General features: G+C 39.2%; 1 protein-coding gene across 8 annotated transcripts; it reads left to right on the plus strand.

The window, feature by feature from the left end:
* Positions 1-1,377: 1,377 nt before the first annotated feature.
* LOC124161989 (palmitoyl-protein thioesterase ABHD10, mitochondrial-like) lies at positions 1,378-23,423 on the plus strand. 8 transcript variants are annotated; one of them, XM_046538294.1, is made up of 7 exons: positions 1,402-1,459; positions 1,567-1,684; positions 1,795-2,055; positions 2,162-2,303; positions 8,771-8,890; positions 14,075-14,236; positions 21,717-23,423. In XM_046538294.1, the coding sequence occupies exons 3-7, from the start codon at positions 1,871-1,873 to the stop codon at positions 21,891-21,893; spliced, it is 786 nt and encodes a 261-aa protein (XP_046394250.1). In that variant the 5' UTR covers positions 1,402-1,459; positions 1,567-1,684; positions 1,795-1,870; the 3' UTR covers positions 21,894-23,423. The 8 variants fall into 8 exon arrangements, 7 of the variants coding, with proteins under 7 accessions (XP_046394248.1, XP_046394246.1, XP_046394249.1 ...); XM_046538295.1 differs by having other exon boundaries at positions 1,408-1,459; positions 1,567-1,620; positions 1,858-2,055; XR_006865456.1 differs by having other exon boundaries at positions 1,378-1,684; positions 2,162-2,313.
* Positions 23,424-27,523: the final 4,100 nt, after the last annotated feature.

Genomic DNA, 27,523 nt, shown 5'->3' on the forward strand with positions numbered 1-27,523 from the left:
CAAGCCGAAAGGGAATCCATCCGGCCGCCACGGCTTCATAGCAACGGGTAAACTATAATATAAATAGTGTCCATTAAGATATTATTATTTTGTAATAAATCAAATTTGCATGCATTATATATTTGGTGTACTCATAGATACAAGCGGTGAAGTTTTCTACACAAGGGCTGAGATTTTTGAAAGAGAGGCCATTCCCGGGGCACCCACCCTGCCATGAATGAAGTGCTCGAAAAGGTTATTTCCGTTCAACTGAGGTGTACTTATTCGATTCCAGAATGCCAATTTAGTACTCTTTCACTCTTTACGTGCAATAAAGCATATTCTATTGTATTTTATTTTTGAAAGTTAAAACTCCCTCTTATATATATGTACATATTTTCTTTCTTTGTGTACTGAAAAGTGGTGCATGCAAACTTAAAAGCAAATCTTTATTTTTCTATTAAGCATGAAGGTTTTTTCAAAGATATATCTAAAATATCTATATAAAAAATCTAATATATTGCTAAAATAAATTTGCAAATTTTATATCAGATTTTTTCTGACCACTAGGATTATTGAAATGAACTTTTTTATTTTTATTAATTAAAATGTTGACATATAATCTATTTTTACAACTAATCAAGTTACTTTTAAAGTTCTAATTGTAATAAATCAAAAAATCGAAAACATTGAAAACTTAATATTGGATTTCAGTAAAGCAGTCTCTAAAACATATATATGAATATTTTAGGGTTATTAATAAAAGTTTTGACTTTTGTCCGACTAAAAGTGGGGTTTGGCTCCACTCTGCGTGGGCCCCCAATCATCCTAGACCGCCCCTGGCTGTAGTCAGCATCATTAGAAATATTGGGGGTGTAGCCTAAATAGAATATGAATCATCTAGCTGTAAAGTAGGTATTGAGTATACTGATGGCATGTGATAAATTATCCCACTGGCATTTTTAGTTTCTACCGGGCAGAAAGAGCAAAGAAAGCTGAACAAAATATCCCCTGGCTGGTTCGGGGCTGATTCCAGGGTGTGCTGCCCTCCTCCAACCCATGAAGAAAGATGGCAATCTTTAAGGTTCCCCAATGAATGTTTTTACTAGGTTTAAAAGCAAAAAAAATAATTGATGAAAATCTAAAAACCATTTGCGAACGAATATGGCATATTGACGCTGTGAGACTAGCATGCCAGCAATGCCCCGCGAAAACGACCTTAAGCCGTTTGTTTAGGAGGAAGCAGTTAACTATGAGAAAGTGTAATTTTTAAGTCATAACTTCTATGCGGAAAATTTTAGTATAGTTTTGCGAAGAATGTTTAGTTACTGGCAATGAGGTAGTAAATAGGCCGTAACAATCAATTGAAAGTGCCGCCTAAAACAAAAAAAAATACAGAAGCGTAATGCCGCAGAATTGTCAGCTGGGCGCTGTGGAAGGGCTTTTGTTTGGACTTATTCGCGGCTGTTATCTCTTACAGGTTACGTTCTCCAGTTCTGTAGTTGCAGTGACCCAACGCCTATGGAAATTTGATGATTTTTTCGCTTATTTCAAGATCATTCTAGAATGTACTGTTTCTTCTGCTAGATTGTTGTTGCTGCTCACCGCTTGACTTTCTCTGCAGTCGGAGCAATCTACGAAGTTTGTTACCTTGAGTTATTTCCTATCTTTGTTATTTATAGTTCCCGTTTCGCAGTGGTTATAGGTCAGTTAAGTGTCCTGTGTTTGCTCTTGCTGTGCGACCAAAATGATTTTCTTTAGAGGCTTGCAGCATGCACTGATAAAAGTGAATTCTAATGCATTTCGCCGTTTCAGACCACAGTCATGTGATGTAACGCACTTTGAATCCTGTAAGGTGATAACTTTTCCACCTTCCAGAGGTATTAGAAGAATGGCCTCTCCAGTAGACTCTGCATTTCTAAACATAACCGGGGATCGAAAAGTAGCGTACCGGAAAACTAATGGGAGCTCCTCGCCTACTATTGTGTTCGCCCCAGGATTCATGTCGAACATGCGTGGCAGGAAGGCCACGACACTCCAAAAGTTTTGCATAGACAACGACCTGAGTTACGTAAGGTGTTGTACCACTTACATATTTAATTTTCCCAAGCGTTGTTTAGTAAGTTAAAATGTTGTGGCATTTATTGAATTTTGTGGAGAATACAAAATCTGTACTTACCAGGTTTGACTACGAGGGGATTGGTGAATCACCTGGTGACGTTAAAACTCTTCATCTGCGCAATTGGGTTGAAGATCTGCGACATGTAATTGAAAAGCTCACGAGTGGCCCAGTCTTACTCGTGGGTTCCAGTTTGGGAGGCTGGGTATGTATCAGTAAGTTTTTGTTGCTTTTAAGTGTGGTGTTGCTAGATTAATCGTTCAAAGTAACATGTTTCATTGGGGAATGCATTGGAAGAGAACCCCAAGTTGAGTTTGACATGTAACATTTTTGAGTTCAGTTTTTTTACCCATCAGTATTTCATCACTACCAAAATTATTACCTATGAATAGAGATATTCTCTAATTATGGATTAGATATACTCCTGAATGACTCAATTAATTGAATATGGACCCAACTCTAGTTTCTAATACGCACATTAATTTGGCCCAGGTATACCGTATAAGGTCATCTTATCCCCTCGTTAATAACGTCAATGTATAAGCTGAGAATTAATGGTTTATATTAATGTTATTTGGGTGAATTTGTAAATGAACCAAGGTAGAACACCCAAAATGACGTTTATTTTTTATTTAACAGTATAAAAATATTCTTCTTTATTTACAATGGTTGAAAATAAGACTTTATCATGCAAGAGTAGACCAAGCTTCAGTGGGTCATTCATAAATACATAAAAGCAAAAGTGCAATGGAAACGAGCTTAAAAGTAGAGGTAAGTTATCAATATATATGAAATGTACCATTAAAACCTGTATAAAGCAAATATATATTAACAATAACACATTTACTACTAGGGCACTATCCTAAAAGCAGTCCCGTTGGGAAACGAAAGTTCGGGCAACTTTTGACTCTGGATTTCACAGAACATAAAGGCAAAGCACCAATGAAATAATTCCTTAATTTAATATTAAATGCCATTATCTGTGAAAGGGATCATTAAAAACATCGTAGTATTAGCATTAATCAATCAGAAGACATTATATACAAACATTTGAGCGCTATCGGAAAGTTGCAACGCGGAAAAAAGTTATTGCAGGCCATATGTCACTGGGTCATTTACTGTAAAACCTATACGAATAATCTAAAGCAACGCACTTCAAATAAAATAAAAAATATAAAAATTTACGAAACAGAGGATCCACTGCCTGTAGTGTCCAAAAATATCCACAGGGAAGAGTGAAGCCTCGGTAGCTTAACTGGCTAAAGCACTTGACTGGAAATTGGGGGATCCGGGTTCGAATCCCGGTCAAGGCAGATGATTTTTTTCTCTGTGGATCTTTCTCACGATTGTGCATTGTGGGTGGCTCCCGTATAAGTTATCACCGTGGCTATCCCTGGTATACTTAAACTTTACTTTGGTAGATCAATTATTATCAGTTAGTGTCCAACTAGGTTAAATCCAATAAGTTTATAAACTGCTCAGGTTGTGTCTTCATTTCGTCATAGCATGTGAAAATTTCGATTGTGTTTTGAATTAAAGTTCTCTTTTAACTTTTTTAAATGTTTCAGTGGAAATGTTAAACCTTTCTTTCGGTTTCGAAATGAGATAGTGCCCTAGTTTTTGAATAACTGTTGTTTTTCTTTATGTACTTAATGTGTATGGGGATCCATAAATTTTGATATTTTTTCTTTTTTATGAAGTGCGTTGTTTCAGATTATTTGTATAGGTTTTAAAGTGAAATACCCAGTGACGTATGGCCTGCAATCCCTTTTTTCCAGGTTGCGACATTCTGATAGTGCTCGAGTATTTATAACGTCTTTTGTTTGATTTGATCATTTATGCATCCACATGGTCCATCGAATTGTTCCACATGGCCCAAAGTAGAAGACTTATGTGAAGTGCTATTGAAAAATACTGTGTGCAAATTACAACTTATTCACCGTTTCCAATCAGTAGCTGTGGGTGTTTGCACACATTGGATATCATGGAAGTAAACAAGATTGAACTTGCTTTCAGTCAATGAATGTTACCAATCATTCAGTTATGAACTTTTTATCCATAATGCATGCTAAGTAGAATGAAACTTCATTTTTTTCCCCTTGAAGGTATGCAATCTTGGTGTACAAGAGTGCCTAAGATTGACAAAAACATGCTTAACTTTGACATACCTTAAAACAAAAAGTATAAAAATACTATCTTTTTATTTTTTTAATTGATAGCAGAAAATTTAAACTACCCACTGAGAAATTTAAAAGAAAATAAAAGGCCTTTTTTGTAATAAATTGTTAAGTAGTGACTAATTTTTTTTGTTTAAACAAGACGTATTTGTTTATTATTGCTTCAAATCACTTGCAAGTTATGTCAGACTGTGCATAAATGAATTTTCTTCAAAATGAAGCAATAACCACTGCTTTATGGGCCATGGTTCCTTAGTAATCAGCATTTATGTGATTTTTCATTATTTACTTGATGTGGCAATGTCCAAAGGATGGTAACTTAATAACGGTTGAGTTCTGATCTGAGATAAAGTGATCATTATTCATCATAAGGATTCTACTTTCATGTATATAACTTTCAGAGAAATCGGTGATGGTCACCTGACACCCCTATGCCTGATTTGAGATGAAATCCCCCTGCACTTTTATGATAAAGTCTTATTTTCACCCATTATAATTATAGTATTCCACCGATTAAGGTAGGTTTCCATGGAGTGTTCAAGAAGTGATCTGGGAGCCTCCCTTTACTTCCAGCACCTTCTTTAATTCACTGTAAGGCCTAATCCCTTTCAATCTATCTAAAAATCCTATTCTTTTCCTTCCCCTCCCTCGTTTCCCTAACATTCTACCCTCTAGCGCCATTTTCAACATCCCCTCCCAGCTAAGTACTCTCTCCATCCATACCTTCTGTCTCCCCCGCATCTCATCTAAAAGCTGCCTCTCCTCACCAACCGTATCCAGCACTTCGTCGTTCCTTTTCCTCTCCGTCCATTTCACCCTCTCCATTCTTCTCCATAACTTTGTCATATGTAGTAGGCATGGTGTTAATTTAGGCTCTCCATCGCTTAGGGGTAGCTAGAAGGTCATTTTCTTATCCAAGCAACCAAAAGGTTTTGCCAAATGAAACCTATCAACTCAGATTTTCATGTAACTTGTCCTGGACATTCATTTTGGTATGACTAAAGATTATATAATTTTTGCCTCAGGGTGTCAATAATGTATGGAATATGGGCGGTTGGAATTTGGTAGGGACCCCTTCTGCAATGCAGCATGCAATGCATTGTTTTCATCCACAACTCCATTCCTTTGTGTACCTTGCTGTGGCAGAAGATTGAAAGAAATGCAGTGTGTTCCCTGGCTGTTAACCAGACTCATATTGTTATTTAAAAAATGAAAATTCCTTCAGCTCAAATGCTCTGATAGCATGAAATTAATGTTGAAAAAGTGCAAATTTGTATGATGATTGCTTATGTATTTCCTACTGACCTCATGATTCTCTCGTAAGTTTAAAGTGAAAAAAAGTTAAAGTTTCCGTGTGCATTTTGTGAGTTGTTGACATCAGAAGAGATCCAGTTCTTTGAGTTGTCCAAGAGTGAAAACGGCAATGAACCACTCAGGGTCAACACACATTAAGGCTTAGTGGTTGCTGAGGAGTGAGGAGTCACGCAGCAGGACTCATCTGAGAAGTGGGTAAAGCCACCCTTGTTCCACTGTGAATAACTCAGGAATTATGTGGTGTATCAAAAATTGGAAAATTTTGCATCTCCTTAATTTTCAGAATCAATCACAATCAATAATGTAAGAAATTTGGTGAGCTAGCACATCTGGCAAATGGGGCAGTGTCTGTTAAGCAGTGAGCTTTAATCTCTTGATTTTTAAGGGGCTAGCCCCCTCTCCTTCATAATTTTGTCCCCCTCCCCTTATGGTGGTGACACCACAAGCAAAAATTGAACAGAAAAATCTCCCTGGAGACAAACTAAGAAAAAAATCTGACTTCAACAAAGAAAAATCATATAAACAAGCAGCTCACCAAGAATGCAAAAAATTAAGTTAGCCTGCTGGTGAAGTTGATGGTGGGTGAATTAACTATTTGGAAGTTATGCATGCTCAAATAAAATATGTACAGGCACTTTGTACTTTCCACACTTGTACAATCGCTGGTACCTTCCTTGTACAAAGGACATACAGTGACACCTTGAGACCCTATTGTTAAATAAAGCTGTAGTTCTAGGGTCTGACAACCTTTTAGTGAACAAATTAGCTAAATTTTCTGAGGTTTTTACGTATTTAAAAACTTTATGTTTCTGTTTGATCATTGCCAAATCGTAAAGGAGTTGACCTCGGGTTTGCTTTGTCTAAGCTGAACTGGGAAATAATGTTCTGGGCTGATCATGGTTGATCCTTTTTATGATGGGGCTACACATTTGCAAGCCATGTGCCCCTTGCCGTTGAAATTGAAACATCTCACCTCCAATTTGTTTAGGCACATTTTAGCCCCACCTTATTGCATTTATAATACCTCGGCACTCAATGCCTGCACCTCGGGCTGTGGTTCCATCTTTCTGGAAGGTTTGTATTGTTAATTGACTGAGATGTCTCCCCTCCCAAACAGACACACTTCCCCCAACAGGTTTTCCACTTTTGGTAACAGTCCTGGAACGCTTCTTCAGCAGGGTCGTTGCATTTGCCTAGATCTCAGGATGTATCAAATTTTCATCCTGATGAAGGTTTTTTTTCATTTGGGGGAACAAGAAGAAGTCACACCCAAGATTTATCACAAGTTATGGTTCTTGACAAGAAGGTTTTGCCTTCTCCTGAATTCCACCAACTCCTGACTAGTCTGAATGCTATGGGTCTTCCGTCATCAGACTTGGAACAAATTGCACAGCAATGCGGTGCATCTTTCATTTCTCCATTAAAATTTCGTGGCATGACCCAACTGATGTCCCACTCTCTCTCTTCAGCAAGTTTGCTCACAGTCAGAGGTCAATTTTTTCAAACCAGGGTTGACATGTGAGTCGTCAGTTGACATGGGAGGAAGTCCAGAATGAATGTCGTGTTCAATTGACTAACGACCATCTTTTAAAACTGCATGCATTTTAAAACATGTCATGCGCTTCGTAGAATTGCTGCTGTAAGCCAATTTGAGAAATTGAAAAGTTTTGCTTGCAGATTTTCTGAGTTTAATGCAAAACTAACTTCACAGCAACTCTTTGCTCGCTCAAGTCATTCATCCTTAAATCCGCAAAAAAAAACAAAATGCGCTTCGAAAACAACTGCATTACTAAGCAACAAATGATGATGTCTGCAAAAACAAAAACACCTTGTGATCAGCTGATGTTTACGAATAAGTTGGCACCAAGTGTATTTATCAGGAACTAACTGGGTCGGCATAATTCAAATAGTCCACGTAATTTTTGGACAGATACCGTATACCGTGCACTTGTAATCACTCTATTTAAGCTTTGAATCTCTGTCATATCCTGATCATTGTTACGTTGGGAGTTTTAATCAGGTTCATCATTTTCTTCTTCACTTTCAGGGCCTTATTTAAGATTGAGTGTGTAGACCATGTTAGGTCTCTCAAGTCTCCTTGGCAAAGCTGCAATTGCCAATTTCTTCAATGTATTCCTTCGAGACATGTTTGAGCAGGAATACAAGTGCCTTCCGGTTGAATCGCACCTGATCAATATGTATGTCATCCACTTTGTCCGATTCGAACCTGGAGTTGATCGCATACTAGCAAGTTTTCTCTATCAGCTCCACTTTTGCCGCTCTAGAACATGCATAATTGACCCCAGTCATATGCTCAATCCCGCCAATGAACTCTCTCTTCCTCGCGCCATATTGACCTCTTCTCGTCGTGCAATACCAGCAGCTGAACTTCACACTCTTAATTATTTTTATTTCTTCACTGCCATGTTGTGTTCCCTGGGACCATAACCTTCAGGAATAATTACAAACGTCTCCAGTTTACAACTCTTTATTAATGCCGCTCGTGGTTACATCCCTATATGTACATTTATGATGGACAACTAGCATCAACCATCAACTGGCTGCAAAAACTAAGCGTGGCATACAGACAGATTCATAGAATAAAAATTGTGACTGGAAGTGGCAACGCACGCATGTTCACCGACTGCGTCAGTGAAGACATCCAGCTGTTATCCAGATTCCAACAAAAAATTCCCTTATATTTCTGTTTTTAGAGCCTTCATCTCTTTCTCCAGATATTCAAGATGAAAATCTATTCTCCAAACGCTTTCACTGATGATGCTATGCTACACTGCGAGGCAGATCACGGCATCTCAGGTCATCCTTCTTTCCTCACGTAGTACTCAAATGGTTTTTTGTTGTGTTTCGTATGAATCCTTTCTTCAATGAGTGAAACCTCTTTCCTGGAGCTAGTGCATGGACCACAACTCAAAAGACATTATCCACTCATGAAAAGTGGGCTGGGCTTATGTAGGCATTTTTTATTTTAAAGTTGTGAGGGAATGGCTGAAGGAGGAGGATATTTTTTTGGTTGCGGCTTATCTTTCCCTCTCATCTCCTGTATTCCTTGGGCCAATTGTGATTGCCAGTCTGAGTGAATGACATATTATGCATCAAATTCTTTGGTGAATGGAATGCAGTTTTCATTAATGAAGTGTCGTCTCCTGTTAATAATTTCCAGATGTCAATAAGGGTTGCTCTGCAGATGCCAGAAAGGATTCAAGGAATGGTTCTCATTGCTCCAGCACTGAACTTTTTTATTGAAAAGTATCACCTCATCTACAATGGTGTTTCTGATGATGTAAGAATTATTTGGTTTTTATTGAACTTGGGGTAGCAGTTGGCAATATTTAATTTCATGTGGTAATGTATGGTTTGAAGGTCACATTTTGAATGTGATTATGGAAAAATTTTACCATAAGGTTTCCAATTCCTATAAATTATTTATTTTGCTCTCTTTATTGTGTTTTTTGAGTTCCTAAGATAGCTCTAGTGTTGACATTTTAATATCTCCAGAACGAAACTTTTATCATGCTGTCTCTGTAACTAATAACTGTAAATTACCTTATCTCTGCTAATAGTCCAAATGGCCCTTATTGTATGGTTTTAATTGATTGAGCCTCAGTGTATCATTTACTAATACATACAGACTGTCCCAAGGGTCGTGTGTCATTTTTGACCTGTAATTTTAGTAACTTTGCATCGAGCAATACTCATGAAAATTGGTACACTTATGGGGAAAGGTCCTAAGTTTTGTTGAGTGTAAGCAAAATTTTACGATTTTGACCCTTTGACCTCACAATGTGGGTCCAAACCAAAAATTTGAATTTGCCTTATGGGGTTTCAATGTTAAAAAAATCGAGATAGAAAAAAGTCTGAATTTCATTGATCAATATGTCAATTCTTAGGTTTTCGGACACGAGAAACCCGAAAATAACACTTTTATTTACGAAAATTCAATCGTTGACCCAGTAAGGTTACCGTCAAGGTCATAAGGGTGGCAGAAGGAATAGCATAGCAACAAAGGTGTCGATCCATGGGTTTTATAGGGTGCCCAAGTCATTGGTATTATCCAAATACCCGCATTATTCACTTATTGACCTCCGAGGGTCACAATGGGGTCAAAGGTCATAGAGTTAAACGTCAAGCCATCATGACAACCAAAGTGTCAAACCATAGGTTTCGAAGGGTGCCAAAGTCGGTTAGGCAGTTCATAGATCCGTAATGTTGATTTTTTGACCTCCGATGGTCACAATGGGGGTCAAAGGCCATAGAGTTAAACGTCAAGCCATCATGACAACCAAAGTGTCAAACCATAGGTTTCGAAGGGTGCCAAAGTCGGTTAGGCAGTTCATAGATCCGTAATGTTGATTTTTTGACCTCCGATGGTCACAATGGGGGTCAAAGGCCATAGAGTTAAACGTCAAGCCATGATGGCTTGACGTTTAACTCTATGGCCTTTGACCCCCATTGTGACCATCGGAGGTCAAAAAATCAACATTACGGATCTATGAACTGCCTAACCGACTTTGGCACCCTTCGAAACCTATGGTTTGACACTTTGGTTGTCATGATGGCTTGACGTTTAACTCTATGACCTTTGACCCCATTGTGACCCTCGGAGGTCAATAAGTGAATAATGCGGGTATTTGGATAATACCAATGACTTGGGCACCCTATAAAACCCATGGATCGACACCTTTGTTGCTATGCTATTCCTTCTGCCACCCTTATGACCTTGACGGTAACCTTACTGGGTCAACGATTGAATTTTCGTTAATAAAAGTGTTATTTTCGGGTTTCTCGTGTCCGAAAACCTAAGAATTGACATATTGATCAATGAAATTCAGACTTTTTTCTATCTCGATTTTTTTAACATTGAAACCCCATAAGGCAAATTCAAATTTTTGGTTTGGACCCACATTGTGAGGTCAAAGGGTCAAAATCGTAAAATTTTGCTTACACTCAACAAAACTTAGGACCTTTCCCCATAAGTGTACCAATTTTCATGAGTATTGCTCGATGCAAAGTTACTAAAATTACAGGTCAAAAATGACACACGACCCTTGGGACAGTCTGTATAAACATTTCATTTATCTACAAAGTCAGTAAACTCGAAGGAGCAAAGTCAGATATGTACGCCAATAAAATTTCCATCGATTAGTGTATTTGACTGTGGTTGAATTTTGACAAAGTAGAGTTAAACACGTATATATATGTACAGTCACTTTCAAAAGTCGGTCCCCACGGCCAGCGCGAGCAACTACGTTCTCCGCCGCGCTCAAACTTCGGGTATTGCTTATGCCTTCTTTACCTTGAATGGGCCAGTTTGACTTAATCTCACCAGCCGCAAAATTTTACCGAGGTAATCTTCTTTTTCCTCGATTGTTCGCGACCTCCCGGACTCCCGGTGTCAGAACACAGGCGAAGCATAAGTACTCAGTCACGCGATTCTCCCCATGATAGTATTCTGAGACAGATGGTCTGTAGTCCGGCTTGTAGGTACTCGAAAATACCGAGACGTATCTGCGTCGCAACGCACATATAAGGAAGAAATGAAAATCGGAATTTACTTCTGAAAGAGTATTCTAAAAGTAGCCTCCAAAATAACATTCTAGATTATACCTTTAACACACTATTACCAAACACGATCAATGCATATTGTTCTATATATTAGTATTTTAGACACACTGACAGGCGCATTCATCATTCCTAAACATTTTCTTGGGATATATATTATCCTACAGATTTATACGCGTCTCATCGTACGAGGAATAAAAACACTTATGTGCGCCAAATTATTACGTTAAATTCCTTATGATATTTATTCCAGTCGTTACTAACATTTCCCTAAGATCATATTTAAATAATGCTTAATGTATTCCAGGTATCAGTGAGAAAATAACTCATTTCTTCGTGTACATTGAAAGTTGGAATGTCTAAATAGTTATTATAAATATATTTCCTATGGATAAAAAAAACCTTCGGAAACATTAATTACATGACTTGTTTGCCTCTTTCTTACCATTTTAAGGCACATTTAGTATATGTTTCATCCTTCCCCTTTCACTGAGAGGTCAAACTAAGTCTTTCCCGTTTTTTGTTTCTTTTTTTCAGCTAGAGTCAGTCGTAATTGGCGCCTACTGATATCATACATGTCAATGTCCTCTACATTATTATGTATGAGTGGTTTCGCACCAATAATAGAACTTACACACACGTAATGAATACTTTGTGGCAGTCTTACGGGTGAAAAAATACTGATCATTATCCTACAAACAAAAAACTATGCATGCATAGTTTTCATCTGATAAAAATATACTTTGTCGGGTACCTGATGACTATTTCTGCGCAATTGATAAAAACGATATGTATTAGCAACAAAATATAAAGCTTGTGATGTAGCGATTTACGGTGCGGAAACTTAGACGACGACGAAAGATGAGCAAGAAAAGAATGAAGGCATCCGAGATATGAGTATAAAAAACAACGGAAAAGGTGAGATGCACGGAGAGGTGACGTGCTAGAAGTGCTATCCGTAGAGGAAATATTTGAGGAACGAGGGGAGGAGAAGGATGATGGTAAGGATATGGATAGAATGAAAGGGCCCTAATGCGAATGGGCATTACTGTTAATTTAAGTGGTAAGTTCAAGTTGGGAGGGGCGCAGGCGGGATGATTCGCAAATTCTTTCATGTAGTCCATAATTATCAAGATACCTTTCATTATGATAATATATACTCCCTTTTTCATTTCGGAAGGGCAGGTGAATTTTTTTTTTTCATGACCACCATAAATGATTGACTCACAATCATAATGCCATGCTGATGTTGGTTGCTTCATTTTTCTCAAGAAAACACTGAACAATGTATGAGTATTCCCCAGAAAGAAAAGGACAACATTTCCTACGACACAATGCGGCCTGAAAACTTGCCATTTTTCTCAATGCCAATAAATATCTCGCTACTTCTTTCAGTGAAAAATTATATTTATCTTCAAAGTAATTCAAGGCAATTCAATTGCTCATCTGAAAAATATAATGCAAGAATTACGTTCTCTTATAAAACAATTTCTTTGCCGGTGGTTTTTCTAGGGAAAAATTAAAATATTCCTTCTTATTTTATACTAACAGTACGGGAATAAGTTACGGTATTCAAAATGTAGGCACCACTTGTACTCCGAATATATACTTAAACTTGGGGAGTAACTGATATTTCACTTGTAAGCATTGAAAAATGTCTAAAAATTCTTCGCCCTCGACACGGGTGAACACGAGCACGATAGTAGCCGTGATGCAAACGGCAATATTAACATTGGCGTTTATATTTTATTTTATCAAGACCATGTTGAGAAAAAAATATTGGAGCATAAAGCTCGAAATGTTCTGAAATTTTTATTTGTACAATACGTGCTGTATATATTCACCAAACGATTCGGATGTCCCTCTCACTTCCTCTCACGATGTGTTACTCGCCAGAAAAATCCTTAAATTCTTCTCAGCTTTCTTCGATGGTGGAATTGTTTGGTTGCCGGGGGGGGGACCGGGACCTTCCTACGTCTGAAATCGTGGTTGGGGCTCTTAGCGAGGGTTAAAGTAGTCAACTTGCACCATTTGCACGACCCGATCAAGTCAAATTGATCGCAAGCGGACAAGGAACGCGTAAGCAATACGCGAAGGTCGACTTCGGAGAATAACAGAGACGGCTGCGCCAGGTATGTGGACCGACTTTTGAAAGTGACTGTACTTCTCTGATAGAGATGTAGTTAATGCATCCTCATCTCCTGTGCCGGAATTTTGACTTAAGACTGGAATGAATTTCAGAAATTCACTTTGAAAGATAATGACTTGGTTGTGTAACTTAACTCGTCAACGCCCACGGGTGACATATGGCACCCAGTGCAGTGCTGAGCCAATACTCCGGCAATGTATTTAATATGTGAATTTTAGCGTACATTTTGGTGCACATACTTAGTAGAAGGTTTCCTCTATTATTCAGTCAGTTTGAATTGTGTTCTTTTTTGTATAAGTTCATGTGTATCATATTTTTTAAAAGTGAAATATGTGTGAATTTAAAAAAACTTTGGGCGCTGACGGGTTAAGCATACCGATAAAAGCCATTGGGAGCTTGAATGCCACTTGAATAACAATGAAAAGATTATTTAATGGTAAATTTCATCCTTGGTGTACAAAATTTTGTATCCATATTTTTGGCCTTGCACATTTTCATTTTTATTGTAGTTTTTGCTTTTGAAAAAAATATTGGTCTTAATTTTTCCTCAGTTGTAAAAATTTCATAGATCTTTGGATATTTTTCTCGCTCAAAGTACTTCCATAAAATTACCTCATTCTGACCAGCCAGGTGTAAATTACGTGAAAAACGTTTGGGCTCCTTATCTCATTTACGACCAAAGAGACAATTTATTTATGCACATTGACTTCCTCTGATCAAATTCACTTTTCTTTTATGACCTAACTGCAACCCTAGGAAAGGGCGATTTTGGACCGAGGAGAATGTCTAATGCTAAATGGTCCTTATGGGGAAATATTTATTCGTAAAGAATATTCAGATCAATCACAAGAGGAGCATGTCGATTTGAGTAAACCCATCCCCTTAAAGATGCCCATAAGACTGATTCATGGGATGCAAGTAAGTGTTTTCATTTTTCTTTTGCTTTAGGTCTTGTTGTATAATGCACATTTTAAATTCCTCTTCCTTTCTTAAAATTCTGAGTTATTTTGGTGCTTAGTGGGGAACGTGCATGAAATTTGTCCATCATGTTAGTGAGTCTCATTGAATAGACGATTTTATCTCGAGTCCAAATATACACATAATCTAAAACTCTCCCATTACTCCACAAACATCAGTAAATGTTAATTAAAAGTTCTGGAATATCGCTTGAAGTCACGTGACCTGAAACGCTTCCTGACGTCATCGCACGGTACACCATTCACTTCGCTAAGGGATTATTTAAAGCCTTGATTGAAAGAGATCGAAGGAAATAATCATCGTCGAGCTTTGTAATAGTTATTCTGAGGACCAAATGACTTAAGAGGGAATTAAGAAAGCAGAAAATGACAGTCTATCTTTGGTCAACTCCCTTATGGCAGCTGCTTTCCTGAAAAACTGTGATTTCTTCATCACCACCGCAATGTGTTGAGTAAAAGTAAGCGGGTAAATTATGATGTGATTAATAAAAATTATATTACTAATGTTTTTAGATATTTATTTATTTATTGCCCAGTGATATTATTGCTAGATTTATGGCTAGCTGAAAGCCTATCTAATGTATTTACTTAGTAACCTACCATGCAGAACTTCTGGATGGGCATATGGCTGACTATTTTATTGAATTTTCAACATCACAGCATAATTTCAATTTTCAGAGCTAAAATTGCATCCAGAATAATCATGCCATCATCAAAAAAACCTCTAAGTAAGTCTGCAACTCTCCCTAGCGTACTTCCAAGTAAAAATGAGAATAATAAAGAAATTTTCGGTCTCAGAAAAAATTATTAAGCAATAGTTTTGTAAAACAAGTTTGGCTTTCGTATAGTTTAATTATCGACGACCGGAGATCCCATGGCTGAACATTTCTATGTTCACGTTCACCGATTGGAAAAGTACACCAAGCCCAAAATCAAGGGTCCATGTATCCCTAGGGCCGTATATCTGGTGTTGGTATTCTAATGCTTTATTGCCGATAAGGCAAAAAACCACCTTTTTCTCAGTATTTCTACTTCTAACAAAAGTGTAAGCGAAGTATAATATTCAAATGCCACCCTTGTTTTACCTTTTCTTGGCGGCGTCTGAGCATCGTAATGATTTCCTACGTCTCACTCCCGTATCACGATGACCCATTCGTGAGTCGTTCCCGAGCTACCATGAAGATTCATTCCCAGATCATTCAAATTTAATGGTGGCCAGAAATCGACAATGGAGCGAAAGTTGTGCTGCTCAATTTGTTGCACGACTTTTGCAAATGATGGTACATTTCTAGTGTTTTTTAGTAAGTGAAATAAATGATACATCCTAAATTTGGTGGCCATCCAAGAGAACCTGGCGATTCAATAAAACCCTACGATAACCCTGATTCATGAGTGTGCTTACGTTGAGGAATATCCCATTGGCAATGTAGATATAGTATTTAACTCCATTCTGTAGGACATCAACCACTTTCTTCTCTTATTCTTGTCCTTTGGGACACAAACAAATACCATCCCAGGCGAAGAAATAGATGTACTTGAGCGACTGAGCACTTTATACGATTTACAGTAAAACCTCTATACAACGTACCCTCACGAGGCAAAATTTTGAGGAAACCTCCCAATTTCGAAGTCATTGGCATGGTCTCCAATGCATGCAAAAAAACCTCCCGTGACGAATCTCTCCAATTACGAAAACTCCCTGCAGCAAAGTCTGTGCTTGGGCCTAAAATATAGCAGGTGCCCCTCTACAACAAATTATTGAGAAAAAAACGTCGTATTTTGTATTTACAGGTTGTTTTTCCATCAATATTTACGTAAAAAGGTGGAAGTGGAACCGCAGCAGCGGAGGGCAGAGTATCTTAACCACTCGGAACTTCGAAGGGTTCACATTTGAGACGCACAGAGAGGAGGGTATGGAGGAAACTTGCTGCTATTCTCTATTTGCTATACAACTCTGATGGTTCCCACCATAAGAAACGTGCAAGGGAAACCAAAGCTCCGCTCGGCACGGCTCCGTCCGTGGCTTTGCTCCGCGCTGCTCCGTCTATTGCTTCTTTCTGCGGGGCTTTTCCTAACTTGTTAACGAATTGTTGTTTACAAAAGTGCTCTCTTGCAACAACACCCTCTTATCAAAAGGAAGTTTCTGTAACTCAACGTCAGCTCGTCGTTGCAAAACAAGACCACGGCTTGTCGATAGCAAACAATACACCGTTGGCGCTTGCGAGTGAGGCTAGAATTTTCAACCAATCACAATGCCTAGAAATTTCCACGCAACGTAGCATCAAGAAGCAATGCCTAACTATGGTCACTAATAAACAATGAATAGTCACCATAAATAAACAAGAAGCTGCTCTAGCAAACTTAAACAAACCACGAAGACGAAAATTGCCCTGCGGCAACAAACTCTTTGAAAATGGCGATTTTCACCTTTTGTGGTTTATTTTAAGTAAGAGGAAAGATATATGAACATTTCCTTACGTGAAAAGTTTGGAAATATTTTTCTCATGTAGCATCGTAATTTCAACATTCAGGTTTATTTCTACACCTTGGAAATTGAAATCTACCTTCTGGCAATTTATAAAATCAAAAATGGGGAAAATGTAATTTTAAAAAGGTATTTGTAATGCAAAATTGTCATTCTCTCTATAAAAAATACAATGAAATCAATCCATCGAATATTTTACTCTTGATGAGATGAAGGAGACGACAAGGTCGTCTTGTTCATCTCATCAAGAGCAAAATGTTGTCTCTTTCATAGTTTTTCGCTTGCTACTCTTCACTCTTTCAACCGCAGAAGCTAAACGTTTACGTTTAACAATGTTTAATTATCTATTGTTGTTAGTCTAATAAACAATGAGTAAAATGATATTGGTATCCGGAAGGGAATCCAGGTGGCAGCACTAAATTAGGAGTCACGGCCGAATAGAGGTGATCGGTTGCGTTAGTTCGCTTGTTCGTGTGAAATGATAGCCAGCCAGCATTATGCCAGTATACTCTCTTACCCAAATATCAATAGCATTATGATGAAAGACATAGAAGGAGAAGTTCACGAGCAACAAAATATGTGGCGTTTAAAATTTCACCTAGCAGTGTGAGACAAAAGCTATCTCTCAACGTAGATTTCCCAAAACCCCTAATTTGAGGAAGAAGTGGGAGCACATATTGAGAATGGGCAAGAGTTAGAAAAAATTAGAATGGGTCATTCAGAAATATATGAAGGGCATGACAACGTCAGTGTATTATTTAATGCTTTCTTAGAAAATGTTCGCGTAAGTATGCCAGAGGAAGGGATGCAGACGAAAGGAAGTTTGATCAAATTTTTAAGAACTATCAATGAATTTTCAGCTGTCCAATAAGCCAGGAAAGTTGGGGTTCGGGAAATAATTAGAATTGTGACAACTGACAATGATGTGAAGCAGCTAGGAGAAAGAAATAACTTGTGATAGTATTCCAAAACCCAGAATACATGCTATGCTCAAGTACCACGAATCTGTATATTTAATGTAGGCTAAGTAACAAAACTTGTTTATAGAGTTTTAAATTTTTATTCTAACATAAATAGCAAGATAGTCTGGCATAGGGAATGAAAAGCAGAACAGGAGAAACAGTACAAATGGAGATTGGTTAATTAATGTGTCAGTGTGGGTTTCTGAGTGGGAATTCCCTTAAGAGATACAGGTTGGATCTTTATTCACAACCTTAAAACAAAAGACATTAGCTTATTGTGGATGGATGGCTTATGTGAGGAGATGCCTATCATATTGTTTGATGACTTTAATAATGACCTATTGAAAAAATACATGGTTAATAAAATCGTCAAACATTATACAGTGAAACCTCGATATAACGACACCCCACGGTGCACTAATAAACACTCGCTATAGCGAATTGTCGCTTTACCGGAGGTGGAGCAAATAATAGCCAATATACCTGTTGCGAACAGATATACAGGAACAGGAGTGGTGCGGCAACAGATAAACATCTATCCGATAAACGTAAGCATAAATCCAGAAGAAAGGCGATGTTTTTTTGCATCACTAAATTTCCTTACTCAAATAACGACCAACTATTCAAACAATTTATAAGCGCCGCACTGAATAAAAATCATACAAAGCATTGTTTTGTCATCATTATATTTATCAAACGACAGTTTACCACATAAATTTGAGACTGAGCACTCCATTAACTTCATTTCTAACAGATCGCTAGCAATTACAGAGGTTAAGGAGTCTTCATGAAAGTCTTCCGGCGGTGAAACCCTCGCTATGGCGAGAGCCAACACCGAAAGGGTCTCGTAAAAACGAATTTTTTAACACGCTTATTATAGGGTCAATCGACGGTGCATCGGCTATCTCTCGTAATAGCGGGGGTGTCGCTATAGCCCGTACTCGCTTTAACGAGGTTCCACTGTACATGAGAATGGAAAAAGAAGTGCCCATTTTCTTCCGAAAAGCGTGTATCTTGTGTGACATGCCATTAAAAACGCTTGTTTGTAGGTAAAAGCCCACTATAAGAACCAAATAGGTACTCCAGTACTTCAATTACGACAACTTCCAATGTGTGATTACAACGTTCCACTTCTTAGCCCTGAACGGCAGTTGAAGGCTTCTTCAAGTCTCTATTGACTCCAAAATTTGGAGATACCTAATTACTACATCCAAAATTCACAACTGAGATATACATCAGCATCACAAAATTGCTGAAAACACACCCGTTTCGCTCACGCTAGGCTGAAACACTAGTAAACAAACCGGCCGATCACCTCTGTCTCATTTCTAAGATTGGCCACCAGATGACAGCTACTTTGATTCCTCTTGCCAAAATAGTTTCAAAAGGGTTTAGATTAATCTGTCGTGGAACATCAAAATCTGTCATGGAACTGCTGTGGAACTCATTTTCACTCATTTGTACCGAAAATTGGAAGTAAGAAGAAATTTGTAACGTATTTGTAAATCCTCTTCTAAATCTTTTGTAGTGTGTGTTCGTGTACTTACATACCATGGCCAAGTTCAGTCAGATTCATTCCATCGAGAAAATTAAAATTCTCTAAAATATGCAATAGAAATGCATAAGCAGTTTAAGAAATAATCGTAATTTAGACGAGAAATGGAAACTGAATGCCAAAATGGTCATTCAAATTAGTTTAAAAAAATAATTATTCTATTTTCATTGTTGGTTAAATCGTATTTTTGAAGCCATGTAAAATGCGGCGATGCTTTCTTCATTATGTACCAAGAATAGTGGTTGGGTAAAATAAGGTGTTCAATGGCAACTTCATGGCAAATGTTGTTTATAATGGCATTTTTCAAAAAGATTATTATTCTAAAAACATCAATGTCTGTACTTTCATAGTATATTGTGTTTATAAATGTTGAATTTTATGATAATTTTTATTGCAAACATTTTTTATCAATTCTTTCATTCTTTAATATTTTCAGAAAAGTAGTATATTTTACATTGATGTATATACATAAAACATACAGGTTTGTGGGTTATCTTCCCAATCCCCGGGCAATGGTTATAATGTCATCTCTTGTTCCGTATTTTAAAACTTTTTTTGCCAAACATCTATCCCTCCTTCGAAAATCTATTTCAATGTCGTGGTATTGAGACAAGTTCAGGTACCCGAAAAGGCCTCTTTTCACATTGTGCATTGGATTTTCAGATATTTAACATGACAGTTTTCAAGAAAAAATAACTCGAAGGTATTTCACTCATAAATGGACACCAAATGATCGACGTTAACTGAATAGGACCCTGGAGTTAAGTTCTCGATGTGGACTTCCTTGACCAAGATAGCCACTTCCCCCACTGAAAATTTAATGCCAATTGTCTTCCAAGTTGGCACTCGAAGTAAGAAGGGCCTTCGCTCTCAGCTAAGTATGAATGTGTAGTAAGATGTACCCAAGAGGTGTGACTGTACACAATGTTGGAATGAAGTTACTGCCGAACTTCAGTCCGGTTTGGTCATCTGGCATAGTTCATCTAAGCAGATCCAGCTTAAATTCTAAGGTAACTCTAGAAGCCATCTTGAACTGCTACAAAGTAGTTTGCATGGTGTTCAAATGAGTTCCAAAACAGGTGAACGATTGGTACAAATCAGATCCAATGTCAATTCCAAATGAGTTCCAAAGGTTGAAAGTTTATTCCTTAGGAGTTTCCATTGGAAATCCAAAGCAGTTCAAAATGTGTTACGTATGAGTTAGAAAGGTGTACGAATGAGTTGATGACATGGTAGGACGCTATGTCGTCATGAACTGCTGTGTGCCATGTTTCAATTCCACAGCATTTCGAAAGCACATACAAATGAGTCGTTAAAAGCAGTGGCGGCTGGTGGTAATTTATGTAGGGTGTGCATTAGAGCAGATATAGGATGATTTAGTTATATTATGTTAATCCTAATCCATGAGCATCATATTTCGTCGCAATAGAATACATAGCAAGTAAAACATATCACTGGTATATTCTACCCTTAAAATTGCATGAACAGAAATAATATTAGCATGCATGAAAATAATTATTCTAAACACACCTTTACAAGTGACGGTAGGTGAAATTCATTCTCCTTTCCTTACACCCTATGAGGAAGTAGTGTAGAAAACGGCCATACAGATGGCTCTGTAGATGGACTAGGATCCTGGGCGCAGGTAGTGTAGGTGGCGGCTACACCACTACACTACCTGCGAGTCACTCACCAAAAATATGCGCGTGCGCACTCGCATCGTTTTGAGTCTGCTCCCATCACCCATTTGAACTGTACATGCCCCCCCGCATACTTCGTCCCGCCAGAGCACCCTCAAGCGATTGCATAGACCGAAAATGCGCCCGGCGCAATGCCACGGGATCGCACACTTGTAGAGCGGTGAATTCGAAAAGGAGATAAGCTGTAGCGTTCGGAGCTTCGTGTTTCTTGCATATGCAGACAGGATTTTTATCCTTCTCGTTGCAAAAGAATAGTTTTCTTTTATAATTCATTCATCTTTGGGTGTGCACTTGCTAACATGCGTATACGCACGCACCGCCACTGGTTACAAGGCAGATAGACAGTTCCTAATGACTTACACAGTAGAAACTTTTCCCTGGGAGATAAGTACAGATGTCTTTATTTGCATCCTACTCACGTAACGGTCAGTCCATGCATATTACGAATGTCAATGTAGGGAGCCACAATCCTGGGCGAGACGTTTGCAGCATAGGCAGTGAATCATTTATGGGTGACCTATTTTGGCTGGATGTGATGGCAGCTTTGTATGACTGCAGTTATGGAACAAGTGGCTTAGTATTGTTTGCTATTAGTCTGCTTGAGAGCTCATTTAATGTGTTGCCTTTCGGGACCTGGTCTCCTAGTAGCTTGGTCTGTCTGTGACACTTGAATTTTGTAGGCTGAATGTACTAATTTTGATGGAAACATTATTTTTCAGGATCCTGATGTCCCCTATAAGAGGTCACTGAATTTGATATCTCAGTTTGAAAGTGATGACGTGGATTTTATCCTCCGCAAATGTGGTGAGCACCAGATGTCGGAAGAGACTGACCTGGAACTTATCTTGACCACCATAAAGCTGCTCATATCTCCCATCTCGCTATCAAAACTGTGAACTGTGATTGAAATGTGTGTTTATAATTCTTAATATATTTTTTTATTTGTACTGTCATGGGATATATGTATTTGTTATGGCTCTTATAGTCTATGATGGGCCAATCATACAGTAAGCCGAATACTTATGCATTAAGGCAGATTGGAACAATTGAGTTTTGCTTTGTTAATGTATTAAAATCATTCAAAACAGTAGTGGAGCTGACTCAAATTAAGGGCCAAAAACGTGAGACCCATAGATCAACCCTATATCTCAGTGGTTCCCAACCTTTTCTTGTTTGAGGCACCCTTGGAAAGCCTTTCAAAAGTTCCCGGCACCCTTATAAGGAAATAGATATTTAAAATCTCCCTCCCCCCCTCCCGCCAAGAGAGAATGATGTTAGTGCAATTTTTTCCCCGAAATTTTGGCGGCACCCTCAAAAGATCTCACGGCACCCCTTAGTGCCGCGGCACACCGGTTGGGAACCACTGCTATATCTCCTTGCTGTGTCATTTGATGCTAATGGGAGTTGAAAGTAAAGAATTTACTAATTCATAGTCATCTATATCATCATCATCCTATAGATTTTGTGGAATTGTGACTATTTTGGGCAGAAATATCATTGCCCTGTGTATGACCATTAATCCAATAATTCTCTATTTTGAGTTTGTGGGTGAGCATTGTCTGTAAGCCAGCTTGGTCAGGCCATTCGTGGCACAATGTCCCAACTGCCTTGCTACACCTAGATGGCTATCGATGCCCACCAAGGCATTCAAACTAGTCAATTTGTGGATCACCTTTACAGATACAATCAATTAGACAATATTTTCCATCTAAAAGGCCACACCTTTGGGAAATCTATTAGAAATGGCTGTAAAATATTTTTTTCACAGTAATGTGTAGGTCAAGGTAAATCAGTTTCATCTCTGGTGATTTAATTTTTTACGCAGATTTTTGGTCTCATGTTCTTTTTTGTTACCTTGTGAAATCAACAGTTAAGAGTTGATCTTGGGATCTCAAATTTTTGAGTTGGTTTGACAACTTTTTACCGTGGTGGAGGTTATTTTTGTCCTAAATACTTGCTGTAGAGAAAGGGAGAAGTCAATTGGTGTTGCGCACAACTAGTTTAACCTTGGGCTGCTGGTTTTTAATTCCCATTGGTTGCCCCTCACTGCCGGTTTTAATCCAGCCCTTTTCTTTTAGAGGTCTTTGCAGGCAGGCCTGATTGGTGATTTATCCGGTGCCTGTGCGCCCATATGGGCTCTCTTGCTATTAATGGCTGATCAGTATTAATGACCTCTTGCTGCTGGTGCTAGTTGTTTTACCAGCACTTGTGGATGAGAGTCACACTTTGATCTCTGGTGACTTAATATTTTACGAAAATTTTTTGTCTCATCTTTTTTTTATTACCCTGTGAAACCCTCAGTTGAGTGGTAAATTATGTGCCAAAATGCTTTATGTGTTTTAGTCAAATGATCCTTCATGTAACATAGATCCTGTGCCCCCAGTTGATCTGGGATTTCCTGGATAAATAAAAGTTTTACCTATTAATTATATGTGTGCCTGCAATATACGTACAATGCTAGGTACAGCATCATGTCGAGTCGTCGCATAGACTTCCACTATGGCAACCACGACGTCCGCCATTTTTAGTACAAATACCCCGTTTTCCCATGAGGAGATGTGGTCAAATTTCTTCGATTTTCTGGTATGCGAAGAATGTTGGTAATTTTCGGATAGTTGATATTACTTCCCGAAACCTTCAGTAACATATATACAAATTTTCTAGGCATGACAACAACGGTAACGGCAGAAAAAATAATTAAACCACGGCAAAGACTAAACGTATTACAACCTGATCGAACCCTTGTTTTAATGGGTTGACACCCAATTGCGCTAAATAACCACTGAAAATACTATTAACGGAAACTCTTACCCTCAATAAAAAGGCTCTTTGCAAAATATGTACTGACTCAAGCAGTTCCGCCGCGAGTTTAATGACTGAAATCAGATAGTAGGACAGCGTGTAGATAGATGCATGGGCGTACCCAGCTGGAGACAGCCCTTCAGCAGCGTAGCGGGGTGGGATCGGACCCCCCTGCCTCCCCGACAATATGAAAAGTTACTTTGATTAATATAAAAAAACAAAATATTGAGAAATGACGAGTTTACAAAAGATTTCTTTGACAAATAAAGTTTTTTCGATCATTAACGCGAACGAAATTCAAGGTTACGCCCCCCCCCCTTAGAAGCGAAAAGAAATTAAGCTCGTAACGAAAATTTTAAAGAAATGATTTTTAAAATTATATTCGCATAAGACATGGAACGAATTTAAAAATCAATCTCTTCATTGTATAGACCAATGAAACGCTGTCATAATTTACTTACAATTTTGGTTTCTTTTTTCTTTGCAAAAATGTTACTGCTTGAAAGACCACGACATGCCCTCCTTGTTTTGATCCTGGGTACCAGTGGAGCAGAGAGGGGGTTTTGGGGAATAAATTCCCCCCCCCCCCCCCCAGGGCTCAGAGAAATTTTTGAGTTTAATCCACTTTACTTAATTGAATTAATATTACTAATAGTATGGTGTAAGGACTAGTAAAATATTCCTCAGAAAGCTGTAAAACTCACCATTTATCTTAAAATTCCGCAATTTACTAATCTCGCACCGACCGCTTATCCTGAAGGGTATTCCATGCCTCCACACACCCCGGTATTAGTTGCACTTAAATCCCCCCTCAACCTTAAGTACTACCTGCGCCCCTGTGGGGTACTCACATGGATGGATGTGCTCAATACCAAACGCCAATGATAGAAACAGATAGAGGGCATATCTGTTCCAATGATGGTAGTATCCAGCGGTCTGGGGTGATTGGGGTCTTGATGGGGGGAATTCGGAGGTCTTCCTTGGAAAATTTTATGGAACTGCATGCCCGAAATTGGATTTTGACACTATTCTCGCTCTTAAATAGTAGATAAAGTTAATAAAAAATACTATGAAAAGTGAGAAAATTAATAGGTAATGTATTATGGAGCCGATATCTCTTTAATGAATTATAATGATATTATTTTAAAATGTTCTTCATTTTCTCGTGCACTAGTAATTTTTCTTTCAATTCGCACCCATCGGAAAGCCATAATTTTCATCAAGTTAGGCATATAATCCGTTTGCGTAAGGGCAGGGGCGGATCCAGGATTTCTTTCTGGTCGGGGCACAAGCAAGGCCGTATCCAGGATTTTGTTCAGGGGGGGCGCAAGGATATCTCGTAATACAAAACGAACGCAATGATAATGGGACCGTATCAAAAATCTTGCATATTTTTGAGGGTCTGGGGGGGGGCACGTGCCCCCGTGCCCCCCCCCCTGGATCCGCCTATGCGTAAGGGTCAAAGTTGAATTCATTTTTTAACATAGCTTACAGCTGCTTATTGGCCGAAATGAAAAATGTGAGTGTATGTCGTGAAGCCGAATAAAATAGCAATCTTAAGACTCGGAAACCAGTCTTTATTCTGGCTAGGCAACCGAAAAACGGGTTTCGGAGACTTCAATTGCTATTTTAATTGACTCTATAACGTTCTCTTACAATGATCATTTGAATTTATTGTTTCTTTTTGGCCGACATAATGAAATTTGACTGGTAACATCGAAAAGAGTGGCGTGATAGTGGATGCCCCTGTACTAGTGGTCTCTCCTCATCACATGTACTGCGGGTAGTCGTCGAGGGGGAAAATATTTCTGAGGAGTGAATCCACTAAACAACCGCTACCAGATTAGGCGCCTGGCAGTCGCCTAATCTGCTCGCAGTCACTGTGGGCGGTATCCTACAGTACAGAGAAAACTCAAGGGGGGACGGCGCAAAAGATATCTCGAGTTACCTTTACTTTTATCGTAATAAAAAATAAGTCACATGCTGAGCTTCAGAAATTTTTAATCAAAGCGATTATACACGTATAGCCCGGTCGAATTAGCCCAAAAAATAGGGGTGCAAAAAATTTTATTCAAGGTCAAAGGTCACAAAAATGAGTTTTTTTGGCCAAACGGTTAGTTTTATGATAAAAATTGCTCGTACCAAAATTGTAGATCAGAAAATTATCTACAAAATTGTCATTTCACTTTTTTCTCTAACATTTACCGCTTCTGAGAAAAAGCCATTCGAATGTAGGCTGGAGCTGTATTCTTCGTAGGGCTAGTATTCAAGACAATGCCGTCTTATTACATAAAAGTTGCAATTGTGGTTCTGCTTTGTTTGGCAATGCCGGTGGCCCCGCGAATGCCCCCCCCCCCACATGTGTATCCGCCACATGGAAATCGTGGGCAGCCTTTTCTTTGGTCTGGGCAGAAGGGGACGAGGTGTTTTCGAGTGTAGTCCAGTACAAGCTCCCAGTGCCCCGGAGCGTTTGGAGCGAGTTCTTGCGTGGTTCAGTAGAGGCTACAAGAGCTCCCTCAGCTCTCTCGTAAGTACATAGAAAAGATCTATGCGTATGTCACGCATGACGTCACTAAATTCGCCTCTCTCGCGCTACAAACGCTCCTGCGAAAAACGTGGATGGAACCGCTCTTCAGCGCGAATTTAAGCGGGAAGGAAGGCAGGAGAAAAATGGCGTACATAGCACTTGTGCCAGCAAATAATAATATGACCATTTGGAATTAATGGAGGAAGTGGCTAAGGATGGTAAGTGCTAAAAAAATTGTTTATAGAATTATTCGGGAGAAATTACGGTGACGTAAATGGCTGTAACTCAGTGGTTTTATAATCCAGACTCGCTGCGCTGCGCGCGCTCGTTGAGGGGCTCCGCCCCTTAAAAACCACGGTTCCGGCTTCGCCGTCTACATTTTTGAACGTTCGAAGAATTTTAGTTTGAATAATCTCACCTCAGCTAGGGGCCGGCTGCGCCGGCCAGGGGTAGGGAAGCGCCTTACTCATTCTTCGGAACGGCTTCGCCGTTCCTCGTTGAGAGGCGGCTTCGCCGCCCAGGGGTTGAGGGTGTCCCCCCGGGGCTACCCCGCTTAATACTCAGGGGTCGGCATAGCCGCCCAGAGGGCGAGGGCATTTCGGAGCTTTTTCACCGTTATTCGTTTAAGGGGCGGCTTCGCCGCCCAGGGGTGGATGGAGCCCACAGCGGCTGCGCCGCTTGAACATCGGGGTGGCTTCGCCCCCCGGGGGTTACTGAAGCTTCCCCTCGCCTACGCCAGTTACTCCTCGGAACGTCCTCTCCGCCTTGGGGATGAAGAGCCTCCCACGGCTACTCCTCTTAGTCCTCATAAATGGTCTACTCCACCGAGAGGGGTGCCCAGGGGGATTCGGTCCCAGGCGGCACAGAGCCCTCCGTATCTAATTCGTATGTACATAGTACCCATTGACTAAGGGGATACTATGCCGCTCCGTCGCTTTTCGTCAATGGATAATTTCCGTTCGCGGCCTGTCGACGAAGCGCGTACGCAGCATGTGAATGTCCGCTACTAAGCACGTACGATTGGATACGAAGCGCGCAGGAACACGGCACTCAGGCTAATCTCAATCGATTAGGTCGAAATTAGATGTATCGTAACTCGCACGATCGAAAAATGTATCGAACGCAACACAATCGATAGCTACCGACCGTAGCGAGAACCTTGATACGAATCATTATGAATTGTAAGTTCTCAATAGG

Source organism: Ischnura elegans, chromosome 7 (assembly GCF_921293095.1).
Source record: "Ischnura elegans chromosome 7, ioIscEleg1.1, whole genome shotgun sequence".
Classification (NCBI taxonomy): domain Eukaryota; kingdom Metazoa; phylum Arthropoda; class Insecta; order Odonata; family Coenagrionidae; genus Ischnura; species Ischnura elegans.

What these genes read in the sequence shown, in the direction of transcription:
- LOC124161989 (XM_046538289.1), top strand. Translation starts at nt 1,727, where the DNA reads ATGATTTTCTTTAGAGGCTTGCAGCATGCACTGATAAAAGTGAATTCT. An exon ending in GTTCCAGTTTGGGAGGCTGG is followed by an intron (nt 2,304 to 8,770) that starts GTATGTATCAGT and finishes AATAATTTCCAG; the next exon opens with ATGTCAATAAGGGTTGCTCT. An exon ending in ACAATGGTGTTTCTGATGAT is followed by an intron (nt 8,891 to 14,074) that starts GTAAGAATTATT and finishes CTGCAACCCTAG; the next exon opens with GAAAGGGCGATTTTGGACCG.